Source organism: Lepidochelys kempii, chromosome 7 (assembly GCF_965140265.1).
Source record: "Lepidochelys kempii isolate rLepKem1 chromosome 7, rLepKem1.hap2, whole genome shotgun sequence".
Taxonomy (NCBI): Eukaryota; Metazoa; Chordata; order Testudines; family Cheloniidae; genus Lepidochelys; species Lepidochelys kempii.
Window position 1 is genome coordinate 126,629,084 of NC_133262.1, and position 23,360 is coordinate 126,652,443.

General features: G+C 49.1%; 1 protein-coding gene across 13 annotated transcripts in view; it reads left to right on the plus strand.

Moving 5' to 3' along the window:
* The window catches only part of ALDH18A1 (aldehyde dehydrogenase 18 family member A1), a 79,330-nt gene that overhangs the window by 20,817 nt on the left and 35,153 nt on the right, over nucleotides 1-23,360 (plus strand). For all 13 annotated transcript variants that reach the window (XR_012160103.1, XM_073354712.1, XM_073354717.1 and 10 more), the window contains one exon: nucleotides 527-649. Coding sequence is in view for 12 of the 13 variants with exons in the window: in XM_073354706.1 (XP_073210807.1) it covers nucleotides 527-649 (123 nt within the window). In the remaining variant the exon portion in view is untranslated. The remainder of the gene's footprint in view (nucleotides 1-526; nucleotides 650-23,360) is intronic.

Sequence of the window (23,360 nt, forward strand, 5' to 3'; positions counted from 1 at the left end):
AGTATTTGATTTTGCAATCTGTGTGTATGTAATTTAAATATAAGACACATGGATCACACACTGTTTAAACTCTGCATATTGGGGCTCTGCATCTGGCAGTGCGGTGGTCCAGCAGGAGGTGGGCACAGAAGAAAGTCTGGAGTAATATCATTCTGTTGAGATTTAGGCAGCTGTTGCTTCCTCACTGGTAGGCATCTTGCCACCTTTACAAGACATGTGGCAAGATAAATGCTTTAAATATAACTATAGATGCCGGTACGATCACAAAACGTGTATGGAGTGAAAATTTTGCGTAGCAGGATGCATGGTGGTCTGTGCGTGCCACAGAAGGCCTGCTGTGAGTGCAGCTGGCAATTGAGTGCTCTTGGAGGAAGTGAAGTCTGGTACATGCCTAATGCCACAGAGGATTTTGAGAAGGGTGTGTACTGCTGGGTATCTTGGTGTGCAGGATTGGTGTGTACTTTAGTAGTGGGAATAGGGAGGCAAGTTCACTGAGATTGATGAGACTTTTTTCCTTAACTTGCAGATATCCTTGATCCTCCCAAACATCTCACAATGTTGTGTCGAACTGCTCTGAGCCCCTCCTTCTGCTCCCCTGGACGATACCTCCTCTTCTCACCACAGTACATCACAGCTGTTTCCCAGCCTTGTAAGTATCCAAGAGAAAGGACTTGTTTGTAATAACACTGGTCAGGGTATAGAATCATAGAATATCAGGGTTGGAAGGGACCCCAGAAGGTCATCTAGTCCAACCCCCCGCTCGAAGCAGGACCAATTCCCAGTTAAATCATCCCAGCCAGGGCTTTGTCAAGCCTGACCTTAAAAACCTCTAAGGAAGGAGATTCTACCACCTCCCTAGGTAACGCATTCCAGTGTTTCACCACCCTCTTAGTGAAAAAGTTTTTCCTAATATCCAATCTAAACCTCCCCCACTGCAACTTGAGACCATTACTCCTCGTTCTGTCATCTGCTACCATTGAGAACAGTCTAGAGCCATCCTCTTTGGAACCCCCTTTCAGGTAGTTGAAAGCAGCTATCAAATCCCCCCTCATTCTTCTCTTCTGCAGGCTAAGCAATCCCAGCTCCCTCAGCGTCTCCTCATAAGTCATGTGTTCTAGACCCCTAATCATTTTTGTTGCCCTTCGCTGGAGTCTCTCCAATTTATCCACATCCTTCTTGTAATGTGGGGCCCAAAACTGGACACAGTACTCCGGATGAGGCCTCACCAATGTCGAATAGAGGGGAACGATCACGTCCCTCGATCTGCTGGCAATGCCCCTACTTATACATCCCAAAATGCCATTGACCTTCTTGGCAACAAGGGCACACTGCTGACTCATATCCAGCTTCTCGTCCACTGTCACCACTAGGTCCTTTTCTGCAGAACTGCTGCCTAGCCATTCGGTCCCTAGTCTGTAGCGGTGCATTGGATTCTTCCATCCTAAGTGCAGGACCCTGCACTTATCCTTATTGAACCTCATCAGATTTCTTTTGGCCCAATCCTCCAATTTGTCTAGGTCCTTCTGTATCCTATCCCTCCCCTCCAGCGTATCTACCACTCCTCCCAGTTTAGTATCATCCGCAAATTTGCTGAGAGTGCAATCCACACCATCCTCCAGATCATTTATGAAGATATTGAACAAAACCGGCCCCAGGACCGACCCTTGGGGCACTCCACTTGATACCGGCTGCCAACTAGACATGGAGCCATTGATCACTACCCGTTGAGCCCGACAATCTAGCCAGCTTTCTACCCACCTTATAGTGCATTCATCCAGCCCATACTTCCTTAACTTGCTGACAAGAATACTGTGGGAGACCGTGTCAAAAGCTTTGCTAAAGTCAAGAAGCAATACATCTACTGCTTTCCCTTCATCCACAGAACCAGTAATCTCATCATAAAAGGCGATTAGATTAGTCAGGCATGACCTTCCCTTGGTGAATCCATGCTGGCTGTTCCTGATCACTTTCCTCTCATGCAAGTGCTTCAGGATTGATTCTTTGAGGACCTGCTCCATGATTTTTCCAGGGACTGAGGTGAGGCTGACTGGCCGTAGTTCCCAGGATCCTCCTTCTTCCCTTTTTTAAAGATTGGCACTACATTTGCCTTTTTCCAGTCATCCGGGACTTCCCCGGTCCGCCACGAGTTTTCAAAGATAATGGCCAATGGCTCTGCAATCACAGCCGCCAATTCCTTCAGCACTCTCGGATGCAACTCGTCCGGCCCCATGGACTTGTGCACGTCGAGCTTTTCTAAATAGTCCCTAACCACCTCTATCTCCACAGAGGGCTGGGTATGTCTCTCAGCATCTCTTATACCCTTATCTTCATGCCTTCTTTCTGCGCCACATTGGAGTTTATGGGCAGCCTTTCCCTCTCGTTCAAGACCTACTCCTGTTGGAGTGAACTGTAGACAGCGGTCTGGGTCCTTACTGCAGCTTCTTTCCTCAGTACAATAATAATTATTCAAGCAAATGCCTGAGGTATCATCCTTTCCATTCTGACAAACCACAATTTCAGTCAAGAAATACTGATGTTTTCTGTGAATGCTGCTTGCTTGCTGCCACCACCTCAAGATGATATACAATACTATCTGTCATATATGTGTTAGATTTCTTTTTCTTAAACAGAGGAGAGATTTAGAAGTAAAAATGGCTATATAGCTCCTTCCCTAATTCCCATAACAACGAGTTCTTTGAATGCTGGTCCCTATGTGTATTCCACACGTGGGTACACATGTGAGCCATGCACCCAAGTCTGGAAATGCTAACAGCGTTTGTTGGCCTGCACGTGTGCAATGGATTTCCTTGTGCTTCCGACTGAGGGCATAAGCAGAGGTGAAAGTAAGCCGGTATGCCCCAGTATGGCATACCAGTAAGAGCCGGTGCACCGTACCAGGATTGGCTTTCCGAGAGGGCAATTTAAAGCCCTGGGGTAGCGGTGGCGGGGCTGCTGCGGGGATTTAAAGGGCCCTGGAGCTCCAGCCGCTGCTACCCCTGCCCGGGGCCCTTTAAATCCCGGCCTGAGCCCTACTGCTGAAGCCCTGGGGTAGCGGCGGCGGGGCTGTGGCGGGGATTTAAAGGGCCCCGGAGCAGTAGCGGCAGCTGGCGCTCCGGGGCCCTTTAAATCCCTGCCTGAGCCCCACTGCCCGAGCTTTGGGGTAGTGGCAGTGGGGCTCTGGTGAGCATTTAAAGGGCCGGGGCGGTAGCAGCTGCTGGAGCCTCGGGGCCCTTTAAATCCCCAATGGAGCCTGGCCACCGCTACCCCAGAGCTAGGGCAGCAGGGCTCAGGTGGGGATTTAAAGGGCTTGGGGCTCTGGCAGCTGCTACCACAGCTGAGCTGCAGGCCCTTTAAAGCTCTGTCAGAGCCCCGGGGTAGCAGTGGCAGCCAGGAGCCCCCAGGGCTCCTGAGTGATTTAAAGGGCCCGGGGCTCCGCTGTGGTAGCGGCAGCTGGAGCCCTGGGCCCTTTAAATCAACCCCAAGACCCAGGGCTCCCAGCCGCCTCTGCAGCTGGTAGCTCGGGGGTGATTTAAAGGGCCCTGGGCTCCCAGACGCCACTACCGCAGCTGGAGCCCTGGCCCTTTAAATCAAGATTTAAAGGGCCTGGGGATTTAAGGCCACGCCTCTTCTGGTTGAGGCCACGCCCCCTGCTCAGGACTCCGGCGTACCTCTAATTTACTTTCACTCCTGGGCATAAGAGACAGTGAGGGCTGATGCCTCTCCAGTTCCTTCTTACCACTGCATGGCCTGAGTGGGAATCCTGCATCCTCTCTTCCACAACCAAAGTATCTACTTACCTGTCTTCCCCCCCCCCCCCCCAAACTCCACACTTCTGCCAAAGATAAGAGACTTAGCTCCTTTGATGTCCAGCATGCCCTGGTGTTCGACCTGTAAACTACCAAACCAATCAGGATGTTATCAAGACTTTTTATTGCCATAGCAGAAAGTTCTTTGAGTGATTGCTCATGTCCATTCGATGTTAGATGTATATGGTCGCCACATGCACCGGTGCCGGAAGCTTTTCCTCAGTGGTATCTGTAGGGGACTGGCTCTGGTGTCCTTTAGAGTGGCATGCATATGTGCCGGTATAAGGGGCTGTCATAAATATAAAGGGAAGGGTAACCACCTTTCTGTATACAGTGCTATAAAATCCCTCCTGGCCAGAGGCAACATTCTGTTACCTGTAAAGGGTTAAGAAGCTCAGCTAATCTGGCTGGCACTTGACCCAAAGGACCAATAAGGGGACAAGATACTTTCAAATCTTGGGGTGGGGGGGAAGGCTTTTGTTTTGTGCTCTTTGTTTACGTGGTTGTTCTCTCTTGGGACTGAGAGAGGCCAGACAGAAATCCATCTTCTCCAACCCATCCTAATCCAAGTCTCCAATATTGCAACTAGTGTAGGTAAGCCAGGCAAGGCGGATTAGTTTATCTTTTGTTTTATGTGAATTTCCCCTGTGTTAAGAGGGAGGTTTATTCCTGTTTTCTGTAACTTTAAGGTTTTGCCCAGAGGGGGATCCTCTGTGTTTTGAATCTGAATACCCTGTAAAGTATTTTCCATCCTGATTTTACAGAGATGATTTTTACCTTTCTTTTTTTTTTTTCTAAACAAAATCCTTTTTTTAAGAACCTGACTGATTTTTCCATTGTTCCAAGATCCAGGGGTTTGGGTCTTTCATGATTTTGGAACCAATTGGTTAGGATATTATTCTCAAGCCTCCCCAGGAAAGAGTGTGTGTAGGGCTGGGGGGGGATATTTTGGGGGAAGACGTCTCCAAGTGGTCTCTTTCCTTGTTCTTTATTTAAAATGCTTGGTGGTGGTGGCAGCATACTGTTCAAGGACAAGGCAAAGTTTGTATCTTGGGGAAGTTTTTAACCTAAGCTGGTAAGAATAAGCTTAGGGGGTCTTGCATGCAGGTCCCCACATCTGTACCCTAGAATTCAGAGTGGGGAAGGAACCCTGACGGGTGCTGCTGGCCCCCCCACCCCACCCCAGTTACTACTTACCGCCAGCTCTGGTTGCTCTGCAGTGTTTCTTTGAACTTTTGTGTAAATAGTTGTTAGTAGTAAGTTTTCAGTTCTTAATAGGTCTTAGCAAATAGTCCCCTGAGGAACTTAGCCCAGGGAGGGGGCATGCCATGTTCCCCGGGCTTTAATCCATGCGTTTGCTGTAAGAAGCCCATGCCAATAAGCACCTAAGCTGTTTGAAGTGTCTGGGTGAGTCTCATATCTGCGAAAAGTGCTACATTTGTACAGGATTCAAGCCCTGGACCAAGAGGGAGAGAGACTTCAGACCTTGTGCGCTCCTCATGGAGTCCGCGCTGGCACTGGCCTCAGAGCTGGCACATTCAGACTCGGTTACCGAATACGTCGGCATTGGCAAGAAGCACCAGCACCGAGTTCATCTCGGCATCGCTCTGCATCGCCGGTACCAGTCAAAAGACATAGGAAGCACGCGGAAAGGGGGAGCTCCCCAGGCACCTGTGAGATCAAGGACAGGACAAAGAGCCCAGCCAGGTGGCAACCTCGCCAACAGGGCCCAACCTGCTCCATGAGCTGGCCCCCACTCCTGAAGGTGCTGCAGGCATGTGGTACCTTACAGTGCCATCCACCCCAGAAGCCTTGCAGGCAATAAGAGAGATTCTCTCTCGTGGTACTGCCAACTCCATGGGATGAGAGACCCAGGAACCCTGCCCTCCCACCCGCTTCAAGGGGAAAGCCATCAATGGCACCCCTTCACAAGTCATCCTGAAGGTCCCCGGGACTGTGCCAACAATCTCCAGAACTGCATCCCAGACTACAGATCCGAGACCAGACGAGTTATGGGCATTGATCGCCAAACTTCGGGTACCGATCGCCGGGGTCACAACACACAGTTGCCGAACCTGTGGTACCAGGCCACAGGTGCGTATCATAGAGCCCTGGAGACAGTCACCAGGCGCTTTCACAAGCTCTGATGCCAGTTGCCGTGGTGTTATGGATGGTCCCTGCTCTCCCAATCACCAGAGACTGTGCATCGTGCCCGCCACAGGTGGCATCACTCCTCAGACTGTTACCGGGCCGCTACATATCACCAACCATTGCCGGAAGCACAGCATGGTTCGGCGGGCTCCTGGTACCCCTCCCCAAATGGCAAGCGAGAGGCCACTGGATACAGGAGGGAGGCCTATCCTATGGTGGCGCCAACATGATTATCAGAAGAAAAGTATTCCTCCTCAAGCTCAGAGAGTGAAAAGTTGCATGGACCTACCAACACCGGTGCAGCCAGCAGGCCAGCCTACAGGTGTGTGGCCACAAGGTCAATGGCCAGGGCCCTGGCAGGGTATAATCCGTGGCCTTGTCCACAAGCTGGAGGACCTCAGACTCTTCACTCAGTCTCGGGGGCATCGGAAGGACCTCCAGCAATAGTGGCTCCCCCCCAGGCTCGCAGATCAGGTCGAGTCAAGGGGCCCAGGACCAACACCCTTCAGGGCAGGTGGTGCCTCAGACACAGGACGCACAGCCTGTCCCTCCCTCGGGGCTGGCCTCCTCCTCAGGATGAGTCAGTTGCAGACCCATCGCAAACGGTGCCCCAGGATGACGTAAAAGCCCACCAGGAGCTGCTTACATGGGTCGTGGCAAACCTGGGGCTAAAAGCAGAGGAGATGTCCAAACCAGCGGACTCCCTATTTGACGTGCTGGTCGTAGCACCACCAGCAAAGGTGGCTGTGCCAGTCCACGATGGGATTGTCAAAATTGTAAAGGCCCTGTGGCAGACCCCATCATCCTTGTCACCTGTGTCCAAAAGGGCAGAGCGTTAGTACTACTTTCCTCCAAAGGGGTTCAAGTACTTGTATACACACCCCTCTCCTGGGGCACTAGTGTTCACAGCTGCCAACAAACATGACAGACATGATCACTTCAACTCGACCCCTAAGAATAAAGATGCCAAGTGGCTCAATCTGTACGTCGGGAAAGTTTATTTCACAGCAAGTCTACAGCTGCAGATAGCTAATCACCAAGCCTTGCTCAGCAGATACCATTTTAATTTGTGGCAATACACCGCAAAATATGCTGACTCACTCCCGCAGGACATGAAGCAGGAATTCAATGCAGTGCTGGAGAGGGCAGAGCGATTGTGAGGGCCTCCCTCCAGGCCGCCTCAGAGGCGGTGGATTCAACAGCCAGAGTCATGACGTCGGTGGTCTCAATGATATGGGCATCATGGCTGCAATCATCTGGCTTCTTGGCAGAAGTCCAGCAGTCTGTCTTTGAGGGCTTAGCCCTGTTTGCTGAACAGATGGACAGCAAGTTACATGTCCTGAAAGACTCTAGAGCAGTGGTGGGCAATCTGCGGCTCGCAGACTGCATGTGGCCCATCAGGGTAAGCTGATTGCGGGCCGCAAGACATGTTGCTGATGTTGATTGTCCGCAGGCACGGCCCCCCACAGCTTCCAGTGGCCGCGGTTTGACATTCCTAGCCAATGGGAGCTGCGGGAAACAGCGGTCAGTGTGTCCCTGCAGCCCGCCGCTTCCCGAGCCAGACCAGAGTAGAACCAAGAGACACAAGGGCTATCGACGCCACTGAGGTCAGATGGCAGCAGCAGGAGCACATTTGGGCGCGACTGGTGCCCCTCCTAAAAACATGCAGTTATTTTGAAGGGATGCCCGAGGGCAATCTCCCAGTGTACAATCAGGACCAGGATATGTCTTGTCCCTTATTTTCCCACTGTTTGTTGCTTGGACCACCATAACCACCCACCGTTAGGTCCCCAATACGGTGGTAGTGGGTTATACCCTCCCGTTCTGTTCTATCCCACCTTCCCATCCCCCTTCCCCGTCCCTCATGAGGGTTCTGTCTTGTGAGCAACTACTTGCCCAGGAGGTGCAAGCCCTTCTGTGCCTGGGAGCCATGGAGGAAGTTCCCGTGAAGTGAAGAGGGAAAGGTTTTTACTCCCGGTACTTTCTCATTCCAAGGGCCAAAGGGGGCCTACGCCCCATCCTGGACCTGCGAGACCTCAACAGATATTTCAAGAAGTTGAAGTTCCGCATGGTCTCCCTGGTCTCCACTATCCCCTCCCTGGAGACTGGCATGCCACCCTCGACTTAAAGGACATGTACTTCCACATATCAATATTCCCTGGACATAAGAGATTTCTGCTGTTTGTGGTCAGGAAAATGCATTACCAATTTGCAGCGCTCCCGTTTGACCTGGCAACAGCACCGAAGATGTTTACAAAGTGCATGGTGGTGGTTGCAGCCTACCTCAGGCATCGAGGGGTCCAGATCTATCCCTACCTGGATGACTGGCTAATCAAGGGTGGTTCTGAGAGGCAGGTATGGCACAATATCAAGGTGCTGCAAGCCTCCTGTCACAACCTGGGCCTGTTGATAAATGAACAAAAATCAATATTGGTCCTCATTCAGAGGATAGAGTTAATCAGAGCAGTCCTTGACTCTACTCGAGCCAGAGCATTCCTATATCAAACCAAGTTCACGGCCGTGTGAGATCTGATTGCCCAGATTGCATACCCGCTCACCACAGCTTGGCTCCTCTCGGTTGGGGAGTACACCTTGATACCCTCAAGGCTCCAGGGCTATGGTCACAGGAGTAGCTCTGTCTTCACATAAACGTAAGAGAGTTCACGGCCATTTGCCTAGTATGCAAGGTGTTCCTGCCCCATCTGTCTGGTAGGGTGGTGCAGGTTCTGACGGACAACACGGTCCCCATGTTCTATGTCAACAGACAAGTTCACAGTGTTCCCTCTAATTTTTTCCCCACGCATGTGTGGAATGAATTTTGTTATGTGCACCCTGCGTTTCTGATCAGAGATCTTTGGTAGCAATGTCCATTTGGCTTGCACATGCGCTCTCCTCTCCCCACGGGCTGCCTTGAGGCTAATTAGAGCTGCACAGGTGAACCACCCTCAGTTCCTTCTCAACCTCCCCTGGTTAGAGACAGAGCAACCTTCATACTGGTGCACATAACAAAATTCAAATGGTGGGGGTGGGGCCGAGGGGTTGGAGTGTGGGAGGGGGCTCAGGGCTGGGGCACAGGGTTGGGGTGAGGGCTCAGGGTGTGGGTGCAGGGCTGGGGCAGAGGGTTGGGGTGGGTGGGGGTGAGGGTTTCACCTGGGGGTGAGGGGTCTGGGCTGGGGCTGAGGATGAGGGGCTTGGGGTGCAGGCTGTGCTGGGACTAGCGGGGACTCCCCCAGCTGTCTCTTGCTCTCTCTCACCGTAGCAGCATCTCACCTGGGTGGGAGAGGCTGGGTTGGGGCCATGGGAGGGGCGCCTCTCCCCTGGCTATGCCAGGTCTGGGGCTGGGGGCGAGGCATCTCTTCCTGCTGCAGCCCTGAGGTGCTTAATAGGCTGCTGCACTGCCACGCAGCTTAGAAGGAATTTAGGACAAGGGGGAGCCCGGTCGTCGGCCCTGTGTCAGGAAGCCCTTCACCTATGGGACTTCTGCATCTAGCATGCTATCCACCAGCATGCTATCCCCCTTCTCTTACTGGACCTCGGAGTGAAATATCTCCCCCATTGGTGCTTCTTTAGAAGCCATTATGGACTACCTCCTGCACCTAAAGCATCAGGGTGTGGCTATCTCATTGATGAGGGTGCACTTGGCGGCCATTTTGCGTTTCACCCACACATTGAAGGAAGGTTGGTATTCTCCCATAAAATAAGGTTCCTCAAGGGCCTCAAGAAGATGTCCCCCCCCGATTTCCCTCGCTCCCCGGTCCAGGATCCTGTTTCCCAATGGGACCTTAATCTGGTCCTTCACAGGTTTACAAGTCCCTCTTTTGAGCCTCTGGCCTCATGCTCTTTCTCACATCTGTCATACAAGGTCATATTCCTTCTAGCCATTACGTCGGCAAGGCAAGTCTCCGGGATTAGAGCCCTAACTTTTGGAGCCCCCGTATATGGTGTTTTACAAGGACAAGGAGCAGCTGTGGCCCCATCCTGCCTTCCTGCCAAAGGTGGTGTAACACTTCCATGTCAACCAGGATATCTTCCTTCCAGTGTTCTATCCGAAACCTCACAAGACCAATGAGTAGAGACTTCTGCATACTCTAGATGTTAGGTGCACCCTAGCTTTCTACTTGGAGCGCACCAAGCCCTTCCGTATATTGACTGAACTCTATTGCGACTGCCAACAGAATGAAGGGCCTTCCAGTTTGAAATCCTTTTGAGAGGACCCTGGATCACCACCTGCTACAAGTTAGCTTGGGCGGAGCCTCCACAGATAGTGAAGGCTCACTCCACTAGGGCTCAGACGTCTTCAGCTGCCTTCCTGGCGCATGTCCCTATCCAGGATATCTGCAGGGCTGCGATGTGGTCTTCACTACACACGTTCACCAAGCACTACATCATCACCCAGCAAGCCAGAGATGGGTGGGAGGGATAGCTCAGTGGTTTGAGCATTGGCCTGCTAAACCCAGGGTTGTGAGTTCAATCCTTGAGGGGGCCATTTAGGGATCTGGGGCAAAAATTGGGGATTGGTCCTGCTTTGAGCAGGGGGTTGGACTAGATGACCTCCTGAGATCCCTTCCAACCCTGATATTCTATGATGCTGGATTTGGCAGAGCTGTGTTGCAATCGACATGTCCATGAACTCCTACCCGCCTCCGATTATACTGTTTGGGAGTCATCTAACGTGGAATGGGCATGAGCAATCACTCGAAGAAGGAAAAACGGTTACTTACCTTTTGTAACTGTTGTTCTTTGAGATGTGTTGCTTATGTCCATTCCATGACCCACCCTCTTTCCCCACTGTCGGAGTTCCGGCAAGAAGGAACTGAGGGCGTGGGGGGCGGCACCGCCCCTTATACGGGCGTGTATGCTTGCCACTCCAGAGAGTACCAGAGCCGGTCCCCTATGGATACCACTGAGGAAAAACTTCGGCACCAGTGATGTGGTGAGCACACACACCTAACATGGAATGGACATGAATGACCCATCTTGAAGAACAACAGTTATGAAAGGTTAGTAACAGTTTTATCACGTGGTCAAGCTATTTCCTCTCAAAGGATCTCTGTGTGGGTTTTGGGATGCATCACAGAGTGCTACAGATTAGCACACACCTCCTCTCCCCCACCCCCTGCCAGAGGTGTCACAGCTCACTCCATGAGTACCCAGACCACCTCTACATCGTCCCTGCTGGAGGTTCCAATACAACACCTTTGCAGGGCAGCCACCAGGAGCCCCATCCACACATTTGCTACACGCTACAGGTTAATTCAGGTCTCTGCTACAGATGCAGTGGTGGAATCTGCAGTAGTGCAAGCATCTTTGTTACCAGCTTCCTTTCACCCCCACCCCTCCAATCATCCATGTGTGGAATATACACCGGGACCAGCACTCAAAGAAGAAATGGAGCTTACTTACTGTATCTGATAGGGACCACGCACCTCAAAGAACTATCTGTTTTCAAATACCTGCCCTCCATCCCCTCTGCTTCAGAATCCTGTTGAATTCATGGTAAGAGGAGGAACTGGAGAGGCATTGGCCCACACTGTCTTATACCCTCGATTGGGCGCACAAGGAGACCTACTGCATATGTGTGGGCCAGAGGACGCTACTTGTTAGACTTTCTGGACTTGGGTACGTGGCATGTGTCCCCACGTGTGGAATTCAGATAGGGACCACGTATCTCTAAACTTCCAGTTATAGTAAGTAAAACCTCCATTTCTCTCTCCCTCTCCTCCCCCCCAACCTTGGTGGCTGGGTCTGTTGACATTTACCATGGCAGTGACACCATATGCTTGTCTTCAGATGTGGGAGATGAGGGATCTTCAACACTAGTTAGCAATAAATTACAAATCAGGTTTAAACAGCATGCATCACAAATTAGTAATCCCACAGCAGGGCTTAACATCATTAATGCGTGAACAAATGCTCACAATGTAAAGAAGGGTATGCTTTTTAATTTCCCTCTGACACCAGTAATACTTGCCTCCCCTGCATCGACACTTGGATGAGGTGCTCATTTAAACAATAACTTGTTAGAGCTCATTGGTCACCAAGGGAAAAGAGTCTACATATCAATATATTAGAGCTGAGAGCAATTAGACTGTGTGTAAAGTCACTTCTTCGAGTAGTGTCCTAATGGGTGTTCCACCGTAGGGTTTCCACTGCAAGTGTAAGTGCGTCCCTGCGTTTCTGATCAGAGATCTTTGGTAGCAATGTCCATTTGGCTTGCACATGCGCTCTCGTCTCCCCATGGGCTGCCTTGAGGCTAATTAGAGCTGCACAGGTGAACCACCCTCAGTTCCTTCTCAACCTCCCCTGGTTAGAGACAGAGCGATTCACAGTCCGTTCACGGATACTTTAGAAATTCGTTCTTAACTAGTTGTTAGTGGTTTTCCTCCTAGTATTATAGTTTCCTTTAGTTTTTTCTCTTCCCTTATTATAAAAAAGGGTGTGTTTTCCTTTATCCTTTTTCACCTATACTGGGAATTGCCCCCAGTAAGAAGCATGCCCCGTTCACCTGGATTTCTGCAAAGAGTCCATTCTGGTAACAGACAGGCAGTCCCGCTGTGTCTGTTGCCTTGGGGAGGTGTAACTTCTGCCAGCAACTGAAATCCAGATCCTGGAAAAACAGGGTACTGAAACTAAAGCTGCTCCTAATGGAGAGATCTCTTCGGCCTGTGTCTCACTTGTGCCCAGAGTCTCCCAGGCATTGAGTCTTCTCCACAGCCTTTCACCTCAAAGGCCAGTGAGCAGAGGAAGAAATCCTCAGACTTTCCACGTAAGACTTCCAAAAAGAGAGCTTTGAGCCCTCTTAGTGAGCCTCAAACCAGCCAGAGGAGGTTTAGGTTGGATATTAGGAAAAACTTTTTCACTAGGAGGGTGGTGAAACACTGGAATGCGTTGCCTAGAGAGGTGGTAGAATCTCCTTCCTTAGAAGTTGTTAAGGTCAGGCTTGACAAAGTCCTGGCTGGGATGATTTAATTGGGGATTGGTCCTGCTTTTGAGCAGGGGGTTGGACTAGATGACCTCCTGAGGTCCCTTCCAACCCTGATATTCTATGATTCTATGATTCCAGCACATTCTATCTCTTCGGTATTGAAGGCGTCCAAGCACGGTATCCACAGATCACATGGATCCAGTGCAGTTGATACTATTGGTATGCCTAAGGATCCCATGGGCACAGGAACTGAAGCAGTGGTACCACCAGTCAGGGACAGGAGTGGAGACCACGCTGCCTCCTGGAAGACATCGTTAGTATGGACCCCTTTGGTACTGACAACTGTGAGGCAGCCCTCATCAGCCCGCTTGGGCAGTCAAAGTCACCATCTGCCTCGGTGCCTCTGACTCATTACAGACAACCCCTTATGGTACCAGTCGGAGAACACTTCAATCTCTCTGGTCACGCGATCACAGACATGAAGGTCGCTATCTTAAAACAAAAAAACTTCAAATCCAGACTCCAGCGAGAAACTGCTGAATTGGAATTCATTTGCAAATTGGATACTATTAATTTAGGCTTAAATAGAGACTTGGAGTGGCTAAGTCATTATGCAAGGTAGCCTGTTTCCTCTTGTTTTTTCCTACCCCCCCCCCAGATGTTCTGGTTTAACTTGGATTTTAACTTGAAGAGTGGTCAGTTTGGATGAGCTATTACCAGCAGGAGAGTGAGTTTGTGTGTGTATGGGGGTGGGGGGGATGTGAGAACCTGGATTTATGCAGGAAATAGCCCAGCTTGATTGTCATGCACATTGTGTAAAGAGTTGTCACTTTGGATGGGCTATCACCAGCAGGAGAGTGAATTTGTGTGGGGGGGGTGGAGGGTGAGAAAACCTGGATTTGTGCTGGAAATCACTTTAGATAAGCTATTACCAGCAGGACAGTGGGGTGGGAATAGGTATTGTTTCATATTCTCTGTGTATATATAAAGCCTGCTGCAGTTTCCACGATATGCATCTGAGGAAGTGAGCTGTAGCTCACGAAAGCTTATGCTCTAATAAATTGGTTAGTCTCTAAGGTGCCACAAGTCCTCCTTTTCTTTTTGCGAATACAGACTAACACGGCTGTTACTCTGAAACCTGTCCTTATGGTACTGATTACTATGGCACCACAGGAATTCAAATTATCTGAGGACCTCATGGTATCTGAGTCTCCTTTAATTGGTATTGGGTCTCCAGTACCAGGCACATGTCAAGCCCAGGAATCGCCACTGAGTCATGCAGCTCCACCGTTTTCCAGTGGAGAATCTGACAGCGACCAGGAGGAGGTCTTCTCCCATTATTCTCACTACGTTTCCTCCAGTACTAACCCGGAAGTCCACAGTCATACCCTTGGTATGGACCTCAACTTCTGTGGTATGACCAACCATGGGCTCAACCACACAGGCCTCTTCCACCATCTGAATGGCCATGTTGGGATCTATGGCAGCCTATAAGCACCATTCTTCCTGGGCATCTAGTGTTACACACTGAGATTGTGAGGCATTCCCCCTCAGCTATTGCCTCTAGAGCCTCAGAACCTCCTGAGGAGATACTGGAGGAGCAGGAGCCAACTAGAAGAGAAGGTTACACCACACACTAATATCTCTTTCTGTTCGCCAGACAAGGCAATAATGCCACTTCCACTGTCTCTGATACGCAATTTCAAACTCTTCCAAGATCTGACAAAGGTGGTGGCAGATACCTTGCAAATACCTCTCGAGGAGCTAAGACACCCACCATAAACTTCTGGACATTTTACATACATCCTCCTCCTCCTCCAGGACAGCCCTCCCCCGCCAATGAGGTGTTTTTTGGATCCAGTCAAACTTGTATGGCAAACAGCAGCATTGGCCACACTGATATGCAGAATGGCCGATTAAAAATATTATGTACCTCCCAGTTATACGAAATTCCTTTTTTCCCACCCTCTGCCCAATTCCATTGTTGTGGATGCAGTGAATTCCTGTGGCCGGCAACCTCATTTCAAGTCCAACCCTTATAATAGGGATTGGAGGTGCCTTGACCTATTTGGACAGAAGGCTTATTCATCTGCCACTTTGCAGTTCAGAATTGCAAACTATCAGGCCCTGACGGCAAAATATGAACTATACCAAATTTAACACTTTTATTGACCATCTCCCAGAATCACAACGGGAGCAATTTCAAGCCACTATCAATGAAGGGCAGTTAGTGGCCAAAACAGCACTACAGACAGCGCTTGATGCATCTGACGTAGTGGCCCAGTCCATCTCAAAGTGGTTGTGATGGGGTGAGCTTTTTGGCTGTATCTCTTGGGCTTCCTGAAGGAGGTGCAAACAACTGTGTAGAGGACCTTCTCTTTGAGGGCTCAAAGTTGTTTGTTGAGAAGACCAGTGCATCACTCCATACACTAAAAGACTCCAAAGCCACTTTTTAGTCACTGGGGATAAAAGAGAAAATTTAGTCCTTGGTCTTCTCACAGACCGCATAAATCTATAAGGTGGACAGAAAGTTAGCTAGATTGTCGGGCTCAATGGGTAGTGATCAATGGCTCCATGTCTAGTTGGCAGCCGGTATCAAGTGGAGTGCCCCAAGGGTCGGTCCTGGGGCCGGTTTTGTTCAATATCTTCATTAATGATCTGGAGGATGGTGTGGATTGCACCCTCAGCAAGTTTGCAGATAACACTAAACTGGGAGGAGAGGTAGATACGCTGGAGGGTAGGGATAGGATACAGAGGGACTTAGGCAAATTAGAGGATTGGGCCAAAAGAAATCTGATGAGGTTCAACAAGGACAAAGTGCAGAGTCCTGCTCTTAGGACGGAAGAATCCCATGCACCGCTACAGACTAGGGACCGAATGGCTCGGCAGCAGTTCTGCAGAAAAGGACCTAGGGGTTACAGTGGACGAGAAGCTGGATATGAATCAACAGTGTGCCCTTGTTGCCAAGAAGGCCAATGGCATTTTGGGATGTATATGTAGGGGCATTGCCAGCAGATGGAGGGACGTGATCGTTCCCCTCTATATGACATTGGTGAGGCCTCATCTGGAGTACTGAGTCCAGTTTTGGGCCCCACACTACAAGAAGGATGTGGAAAAATTGGAGAGAGTCCAGCGGAGGGCAACAAAAATGATTAGGGGCCTGGAACACATGACTTATGAGGAGAGGCTGAGGGAACTTGAGATTGTTTAGTCTGTGGAAGAGAAGAATAAGGGGGGATTTGATAGCTGCTTTCAACTAGCTGAAAGGGGGTTCCAAAGAGGATGGCTCTAGACTATTCTCAGTGGTAGCTGATGACAGAACAAGGAGTAGTGGTCTCAAGTTGCAGTGGGGGAGGTTTAGGTTGGATATTAGGAAAAACTTTTTCACTAGGAGGGTGGTGAAACACTGGAATGCGTTACCTAGGGAGGTGGTGGAATCTCCTTCCTTAGAAGTTTTTAAGGTCAGGCTTGACAAAGCCCTGGCTGGGATGATTTAGTTGGGGATTGGTCCTGCTTTGAGCAGGGGGTTGGACTAGATGACCTCCTGAAGTCCCTTCCAACCCTGATATTCTATGAAACCACAGTTCCTGCCACAATGCTACTATGATCCTATAAAGAAATCCAAACTCCGGAGGTGCAAACCATCAGGGCCACAGTCTTCAGCATCGCAATCTGCCACTTCAAATAATCAGATTTGATGTCTCGGTCAAGGCCCTGAGAGACAACCCCCTTCGATATCAGCTACTACTTCCCAACCATTTGCATACTTTTGGATGCCACCTTGCCCTGTTCCACCACAACTGTGAATATATAACATCAAACAGATGGGGCTTGGAAATTGTCTCCAATGGGTATTCGATCCACTTCACCCCTGTCCTCTTCAGGGACCCTTCTCATGAGAATCTGTTGTGACAGGAGATAGATCACCTTCTCTGCTTAGGAGCCATAGAACTCATTCCTCTACATCTCTGTGGCAAAGGTTTTTACTCTTGATATTTCCTAATCCCCCAAGAAAAAGGAAGGTTGGAGACCCATACTCAGCCTCAAGACTCTGAACAAATATGTGAAGGCCCAAAAATTCAAGATGGTCATATTAGCAATGATTATTCCATCTCTGGAACAGAGAGATTGAGGGCCGAGAACCAATCTCCAAGACACGTATTTCCATGTATCGATCCTACCATCCCACAGACTATTCTTTAGGTTTACTCTGAGTCAAGACCATTACCAGTACAGAGTACTGCCTTTTGTCAGCTCTCAGGGTATTCTCCCAGGTCCAGTCTGTAGTGGGAGCTCATTTACATGCTGGGGGATATCATGATCTACCCATACCTGGATTCAGAGTAACAGCCGTGATAGTCTGTATTCGCAAAAAGAAAAGGAGTACTTGTGGCACCTTAGAGACTAACCAATTTATTTGAGCATGAGCTTTCGTGAGCTACAGCTCACTTCATCGGATGCATACTGTGGAAACTGCAGAAGACATTATATACACAGAGACCATGAAACAATACCTCCTCCCACCCCACTCTCCTGCTGGTAATAGCTTATCTAAAGTGATCATCAAGTTGGGCTATTTCCAGCACAAATCCAGGTTTTCTCACCCTCCGCCCCCCCCCCCCCGCACAAACTCACTCTCCTGCTGGTAATAGCTTATCCAAAGTGACCACTCTCCTCACAATGTGCATGATAATCAAGGTGGGCCATTTCCAGCACAAATCCAGGTTTTCTCACCCCCCCACTCCCATACACACACAAACTCACTCTCCTGCTGGTAATAGCTCATCCAAAGTGACCACTCTCCCTACAATGGATACCCATACCTGGATGACTGTCTCCTCGAGTCCCTCTCATTCGAAGAAGTCCTACAGGCCAGACATATGCACGAACCTGAGGCTGCAAATCAGTGTACAAAAATTGACCTTAACTCAGTACAACATTTTGGAATTTATAAGGGCTGACGTCCACTCACGGCAAGCAAGGGCACTCCTTCCGCAGCACAGATTTTACAACCTGTGCACACGTAGGGAGATAGTTCAAGCCATCCCTTGAACATCAGCCAGACATTGCCTCCAACTTCTGGGGCACATGGTGGTTGGTTTATTTGTAGTACCTCATGCCAGACTCCACATAAGGTGTCTGCAGACGTACTTCAGCATGGCTTACAGACCAAACAGACATGTTTGGCAGACATCAAGAGAAGTTTGTCTAAGTCAAACACTCCTTGGATTGGTGGAAAGACCCAATAAACATTTACACTGGGGTCTCGTTCACTCAGGGCAGTTAATGAAAAAAACAGGCAACATCACTGACAAGGAGCTAAAATGAGTGGACATTCTGGGGCATAAGAGCTATTTCTTGGCCTCCTTTCAGTTCAGAGTAGTCAATTATCAAGTCTTGATGGCAAAATGATTTAAGTTGATTCAAAATTCTCATCTTCTGTTGAAAGCCTCAGAATCAGAGAGAACGTAAGAACAGCCATACTGGGTCAGACCAAAGGTCCATCTAGGCCAGTATCCTATCTTCCAACAGTGGCTAGTGCCAAGTGCCCCAGAGGGAATGAACAGAACAGGTAATCCATCAAGTGATCCATCCCCTGTCACCTATTCCCAGCTTCTGGCAAACAGAGGCTAGGGACACCATCACTGCCCATCCTGGTTAATATCCAACACTTCCTTATTTACTTTCTCCACACCAGTCATGACTTTATAAACCCCTATCATATTCCCTCCCAGTCATCTCTTTTTCCAAGATGAAAAGTCCCAGTCTTATTAATCTCTTATCATACGCCAGCCATTTACCACCCGTAATCATTTTTGTTGCCCTTTTCTGAACCTTTTCCAATTCCAGTGCATCTCTTTTGAGATGGGGTGACCACATCTTCACGCAGTATTCAAGATGTGGGCATACCATGGATTTATATAGAAGCAATATGATATTTTCTGTCTTATTATCTATCCCTTTTTTAATGATTCCCAACATTCTGTTTGCTTTTTTGACTGCCGCTGCACATTGACTGGATGTTTTCAGAGAACTATCCATAATGACTCCAAGATCTCTTTCTTGAGTGGTAACACAATTTTAGGCCCTCACTACAGAAGGCCAGACAGTTGCCAAGGCATCTCTCCAGGCCTCACTTGATGCCAGTAACACAGCTGCACATTCCATGGCTACTGCTGTAGTCATGTACTGAGCTTCCTGGCTGCAGTCTCCTGGCCTTCCCTGAGAAGTACAAAATACTGTCAAGAACCTTCCCTTTTAGGGGCCGAAGTTTGTGATGCCACAGATGGGTCTCATCAGTTTCTCAAAGATTTCTGGGTGACACGATATGATCTTTGGGCATCTATACACCTGTGACAAAAAGAAAATACGGTAACTCCCAGATGACTCAACAGTCTTGCCGTGTCTACTGTCAGCCCACCAGACAGGTTGACATCCCTCCCCCGCACCTCCAGAATAAAGCTCAGATTTACTAAGAAAGGACCCTCTTCTACAATAACCTCTGAGTTGGAGACACCTTCAAAATGTCTGTTTTGACCCATTGGTAAAGGGTCATGAGCTACCTACCCCAGATCCCACATTATGCCTATCTTCTCCCTCACCCTCCACGCTCACCTCTAAGGAAATGGGAGAGGTAATCCCCAATCTTCCTGGAAGTTCATCACCTCAGACAGATGGATCTTAAAGGTGATTTCTGTAGGCTGTTCCATCCAGTTCAGCTCCTTGCCCTTCCTGTCCCTCTTCCTCATTCCAAAGAAAAATAGGGCGTGGGGAACAATTTGGACCTCAAGAATTTAAACACATTTGTCTGTCCCCAACCGTTCAGAATGGTGACCCTAACAATGACAGTTCCGTGCCTGGATCTAGGAGATTCATGATTCTCCCCCCCCCCAACTTTCAGGATGCTTTTTTTCACATTGCCATTCATCCCTCGCACAAATAATTCATACATTTTGTGGCATGCAGGAACCACTACCAGTATCACATTTTGCACTTTGCCCATTCCACTGCCCTGGACTCTTCTTCTGCATACTTACCCAAGAGAGATTCACCACAATATCCAACCTTGTTTTGACAATTCAGCAGAGCCCACAAACCATAGCAAGGGCTTGCCTACAACTTCTGGGCCATATGGCCCATGCTAGATTAGCAAGACTAGATTCTGGGTGTCTTCAGGCTTGGTTGAGAGCTGTCTACATCCCAAACAAACACAATCTATCCAAGCTGGTGTCCGTACCTTGGAAAGTCCTTGATTTTCTAAACTGGTGGCAGAACCCACAAAATGTGCATGTGGAAGTTCCACTCCTGTAGCCTCCTACAAGAATTATCACCACAGACACCTCCCTGATAGGTTGGAGTGCACATTCCCAGAGCCTCACAGCTCAGGGCAAATTGACTTCTCAGGAGGTGATTCTCCATATCAACATACTGGCGCTCAGAGCACTTTTACACTTGCCAGTACTTCCTACCCTTCAAAAATGGCTACCCAATCAGATAATGCTGGACAACAAGGCAGCAATGTATTATACCAATTGACGAAGAGGAGCAAGATCACTGTCCTTATGCACAAAATCTATAAAACTATGGAACAGGTGCTTATTACGTCACATACACACTTCAGCGATGTGTCTGCCAGTCTACAGAACACTGTGACAGATTCCCTTAGCAGACATTTGTGCATCGACCATGAATGGGAGCTGAACAATGAGGTATCCCAGAAGATGTCTTACCAGGAATCATCCAGAGATGGATCTCTGTGACACTATCCAATATGAAGCACAGGTGATTCTGCCCAAGGGGAGGGTGCAGCTACCACTCAATGAGAAATACCTTACTAATGACTTGGCCTCGCATCCTGCTATATGCTTTTCCCTCAATGCTTTTACAGCTTGAGTTCAAAAACATACAGGAAAAAAAGAGAAACTAGTACTCCTCCTTGTAGCGCCATCCTGGCTGAGATGTGTGGATCCCAGAGCTGGTTTGCATGTCTCTGCATTCTCCTCTCTGCCTTCCCCTGATGCCAGCTCTCCTTACCCAGGAGTCAGGATCAGTCACCACCCCAGTCTCTTGGCGCTTCACCTCCAAGGCATAGCTACTTGATGAGTCTATGTCATAGAGCAGGTCTGCTCCCCACTTCTGTCCTGTCAAAGAGCCAGCTCCACAGTGGGACCTCAGCTTAGTTCTCAGTGCTCTAAGGAAACCCTCATTTAAGCCAAGGGGGAGTTCCTTTCTTCATTTGTCCCTCAAGACTTCATTCCTCATAGCCAGTACCTCAACCAGAAGAGTACGAGAGCCTGGAGTCTTGATGGCTGATCCATTGTACATGGTGTTCTACATTCTTAAAGCAATACACACCCTCGCTTCCTTTCTAAAGTTTTTTTTCTGAGGCTTGGTCTACACTGGGGACGGGATCGATCTAAGTTATGCAACTTCAGCTACGTGAATAACGTAGCTGAAGTCGACGTACTTAGACCTACTCGCCGCGGTGTCTTCACTGCAGTGAGTCAACTGCTGCTACTCCCCCATTGACTCCGCCTGCGCCTCTCGCAGCGGTGGAGTACAGGAGTCGACGAGAGAGCGCTTGGGGGGTCAATTTATCGCATCTAAACTAGATGCAATAAATCGACCCCCGCTGGATCAATTGCTGCCTGCCAATGCGGCGGGTAGTGTAGACATACCGTGAGTTCCACATTAATCAGAAAGTTCATATACTGGTGTTTTACCCACAAGTCTTGCTTTGAGAGAAGATGCAAGCCTCCATACGCTGTATGTTAAGAGCGCTAGCCTTTCTTGATGGGACTAGGCCCTTTCAGGCTTCCCCTAGACTCTTCATCTCCATTGTAGAATGAATGAGGGGGCATCCGATCTACACCCGAAGACTGTCCAGAAGGGTTGCAGGATGTATCTTGTCCTCCTATGAAACCTCATGGGTTCATCCCCTCTGAGGGTAACTGTTCACTTCATTAGGACTCAGTCTATCTCTGTAGCCCTCCTTAAAAATTTACCTATTTCAGACATTTTCAGGGCAGCCACTTGGTCTTTTGCCATACACTTTTTACCAGCATTATGCTCTGATGCCTGCTTCCAGAGCTGACATGACTTTTGGTGATGCCATCCTGTGATCCATACTGAATCCACTTCCTCAGCATTCTCTCCATGATGTAGGTACTGCTTGGGAGTCTTGTTACGTGGAGCACCCATAGTATTTGCAGAGGGAGAGGTTATTTATCTTGTACAGTAACTTGAATTATTCACGATATGTCCCTACAGATGCTCCAGTATGCTCTGCCTCAGAGTTGTATTGGACTTTCATGGTTGAGAAGGAACTTGAGTTGTGAAGGGTCCACCCCTCCTTGTATACCCTTGTACCACAGCATGAGACTGCCTAAGTGCAGGCGTGGACCTGCAGACATTGCTGACTAAAATCTTTCATCAAGAGTTCATGGGGGGTGCACACATCCTGATGTGGAGCACCCATAGACACACACAGATCTGGAACTCAAGTTATTGTACAAGGTAAATAACCTGTCCTACTTGAGGGATGGGAATTGATTGCAGTGAGGCAGTTTGAACCCCTAACTAAAAATGGGTATTGGAGGGTGTGAGGCCCAAATTTACTTGGAGCGAAGATCAAAATTCTTCTTAGAAACTTGGACACCTGGAAGTAAGTCCAGAGGTAGTGGCTAGAGATATTAAGCCATTTACTCTATCGGTCACAGTTCTATTGTGGACCAGATCAGTTGACTGATACTTCCAAGATGTAGTCCTTCAATTTTCACAGAATCCACCAACCTCAGAAAGGGGAGAAAGCATGGAGTGCTGGCTCCCTCTACTGTTAACCACTGCATGCATGCTGTGGTTAACTGCTTACTCCAACACAGACCAGTCACAACACTCCAACTCCTTGAGGTCACTTGAGCGTTTGTGAGGCATTTGAGACTGCATACTGATGGTTTTGAAGAAAACTTGAGACATCAGTGCTCAGTAGCCTTGCCAACTAGAGCCTGCTGAGTCAACAGGGGTGGGATGAATACTTGGTCTGTGTGTGAGTAGTGCTTCCCCCCTCTCACCCAAGTCTTTCAGGTATGAACAATTAATATCTAAAATGGTAGCTTATCCTCAACTGCCCTCACTTCTTGTCTGTTGCGGCTCCGCTGACTCCAGTAGTGCAACGTTAAATGTAGTGCATATATTTAAAGTGCTAAAACTCTCTAATAGTTACTGTGCCAGGGCAACACCTCCTGGCTGCTCTGGGAATTAGCGCCTTCCAAGTCTGATGCCCCCTTCTGCTACTCATTCGTGCATCCTGCCATCTCTCTCTGCAGCTCAGAATGCTCTCTCTTCATGGCTTGGCCCTCCAGCCAGGTTACTATAGTCTTCACCTTCCAGGGTATCAAAGTCCCATTGGACAGTGATCCCAGTCCATGCCGCTTCCCCCTGTGACTGGTAGGGGAACCTGGGCTGGCCCTCTACTCTGG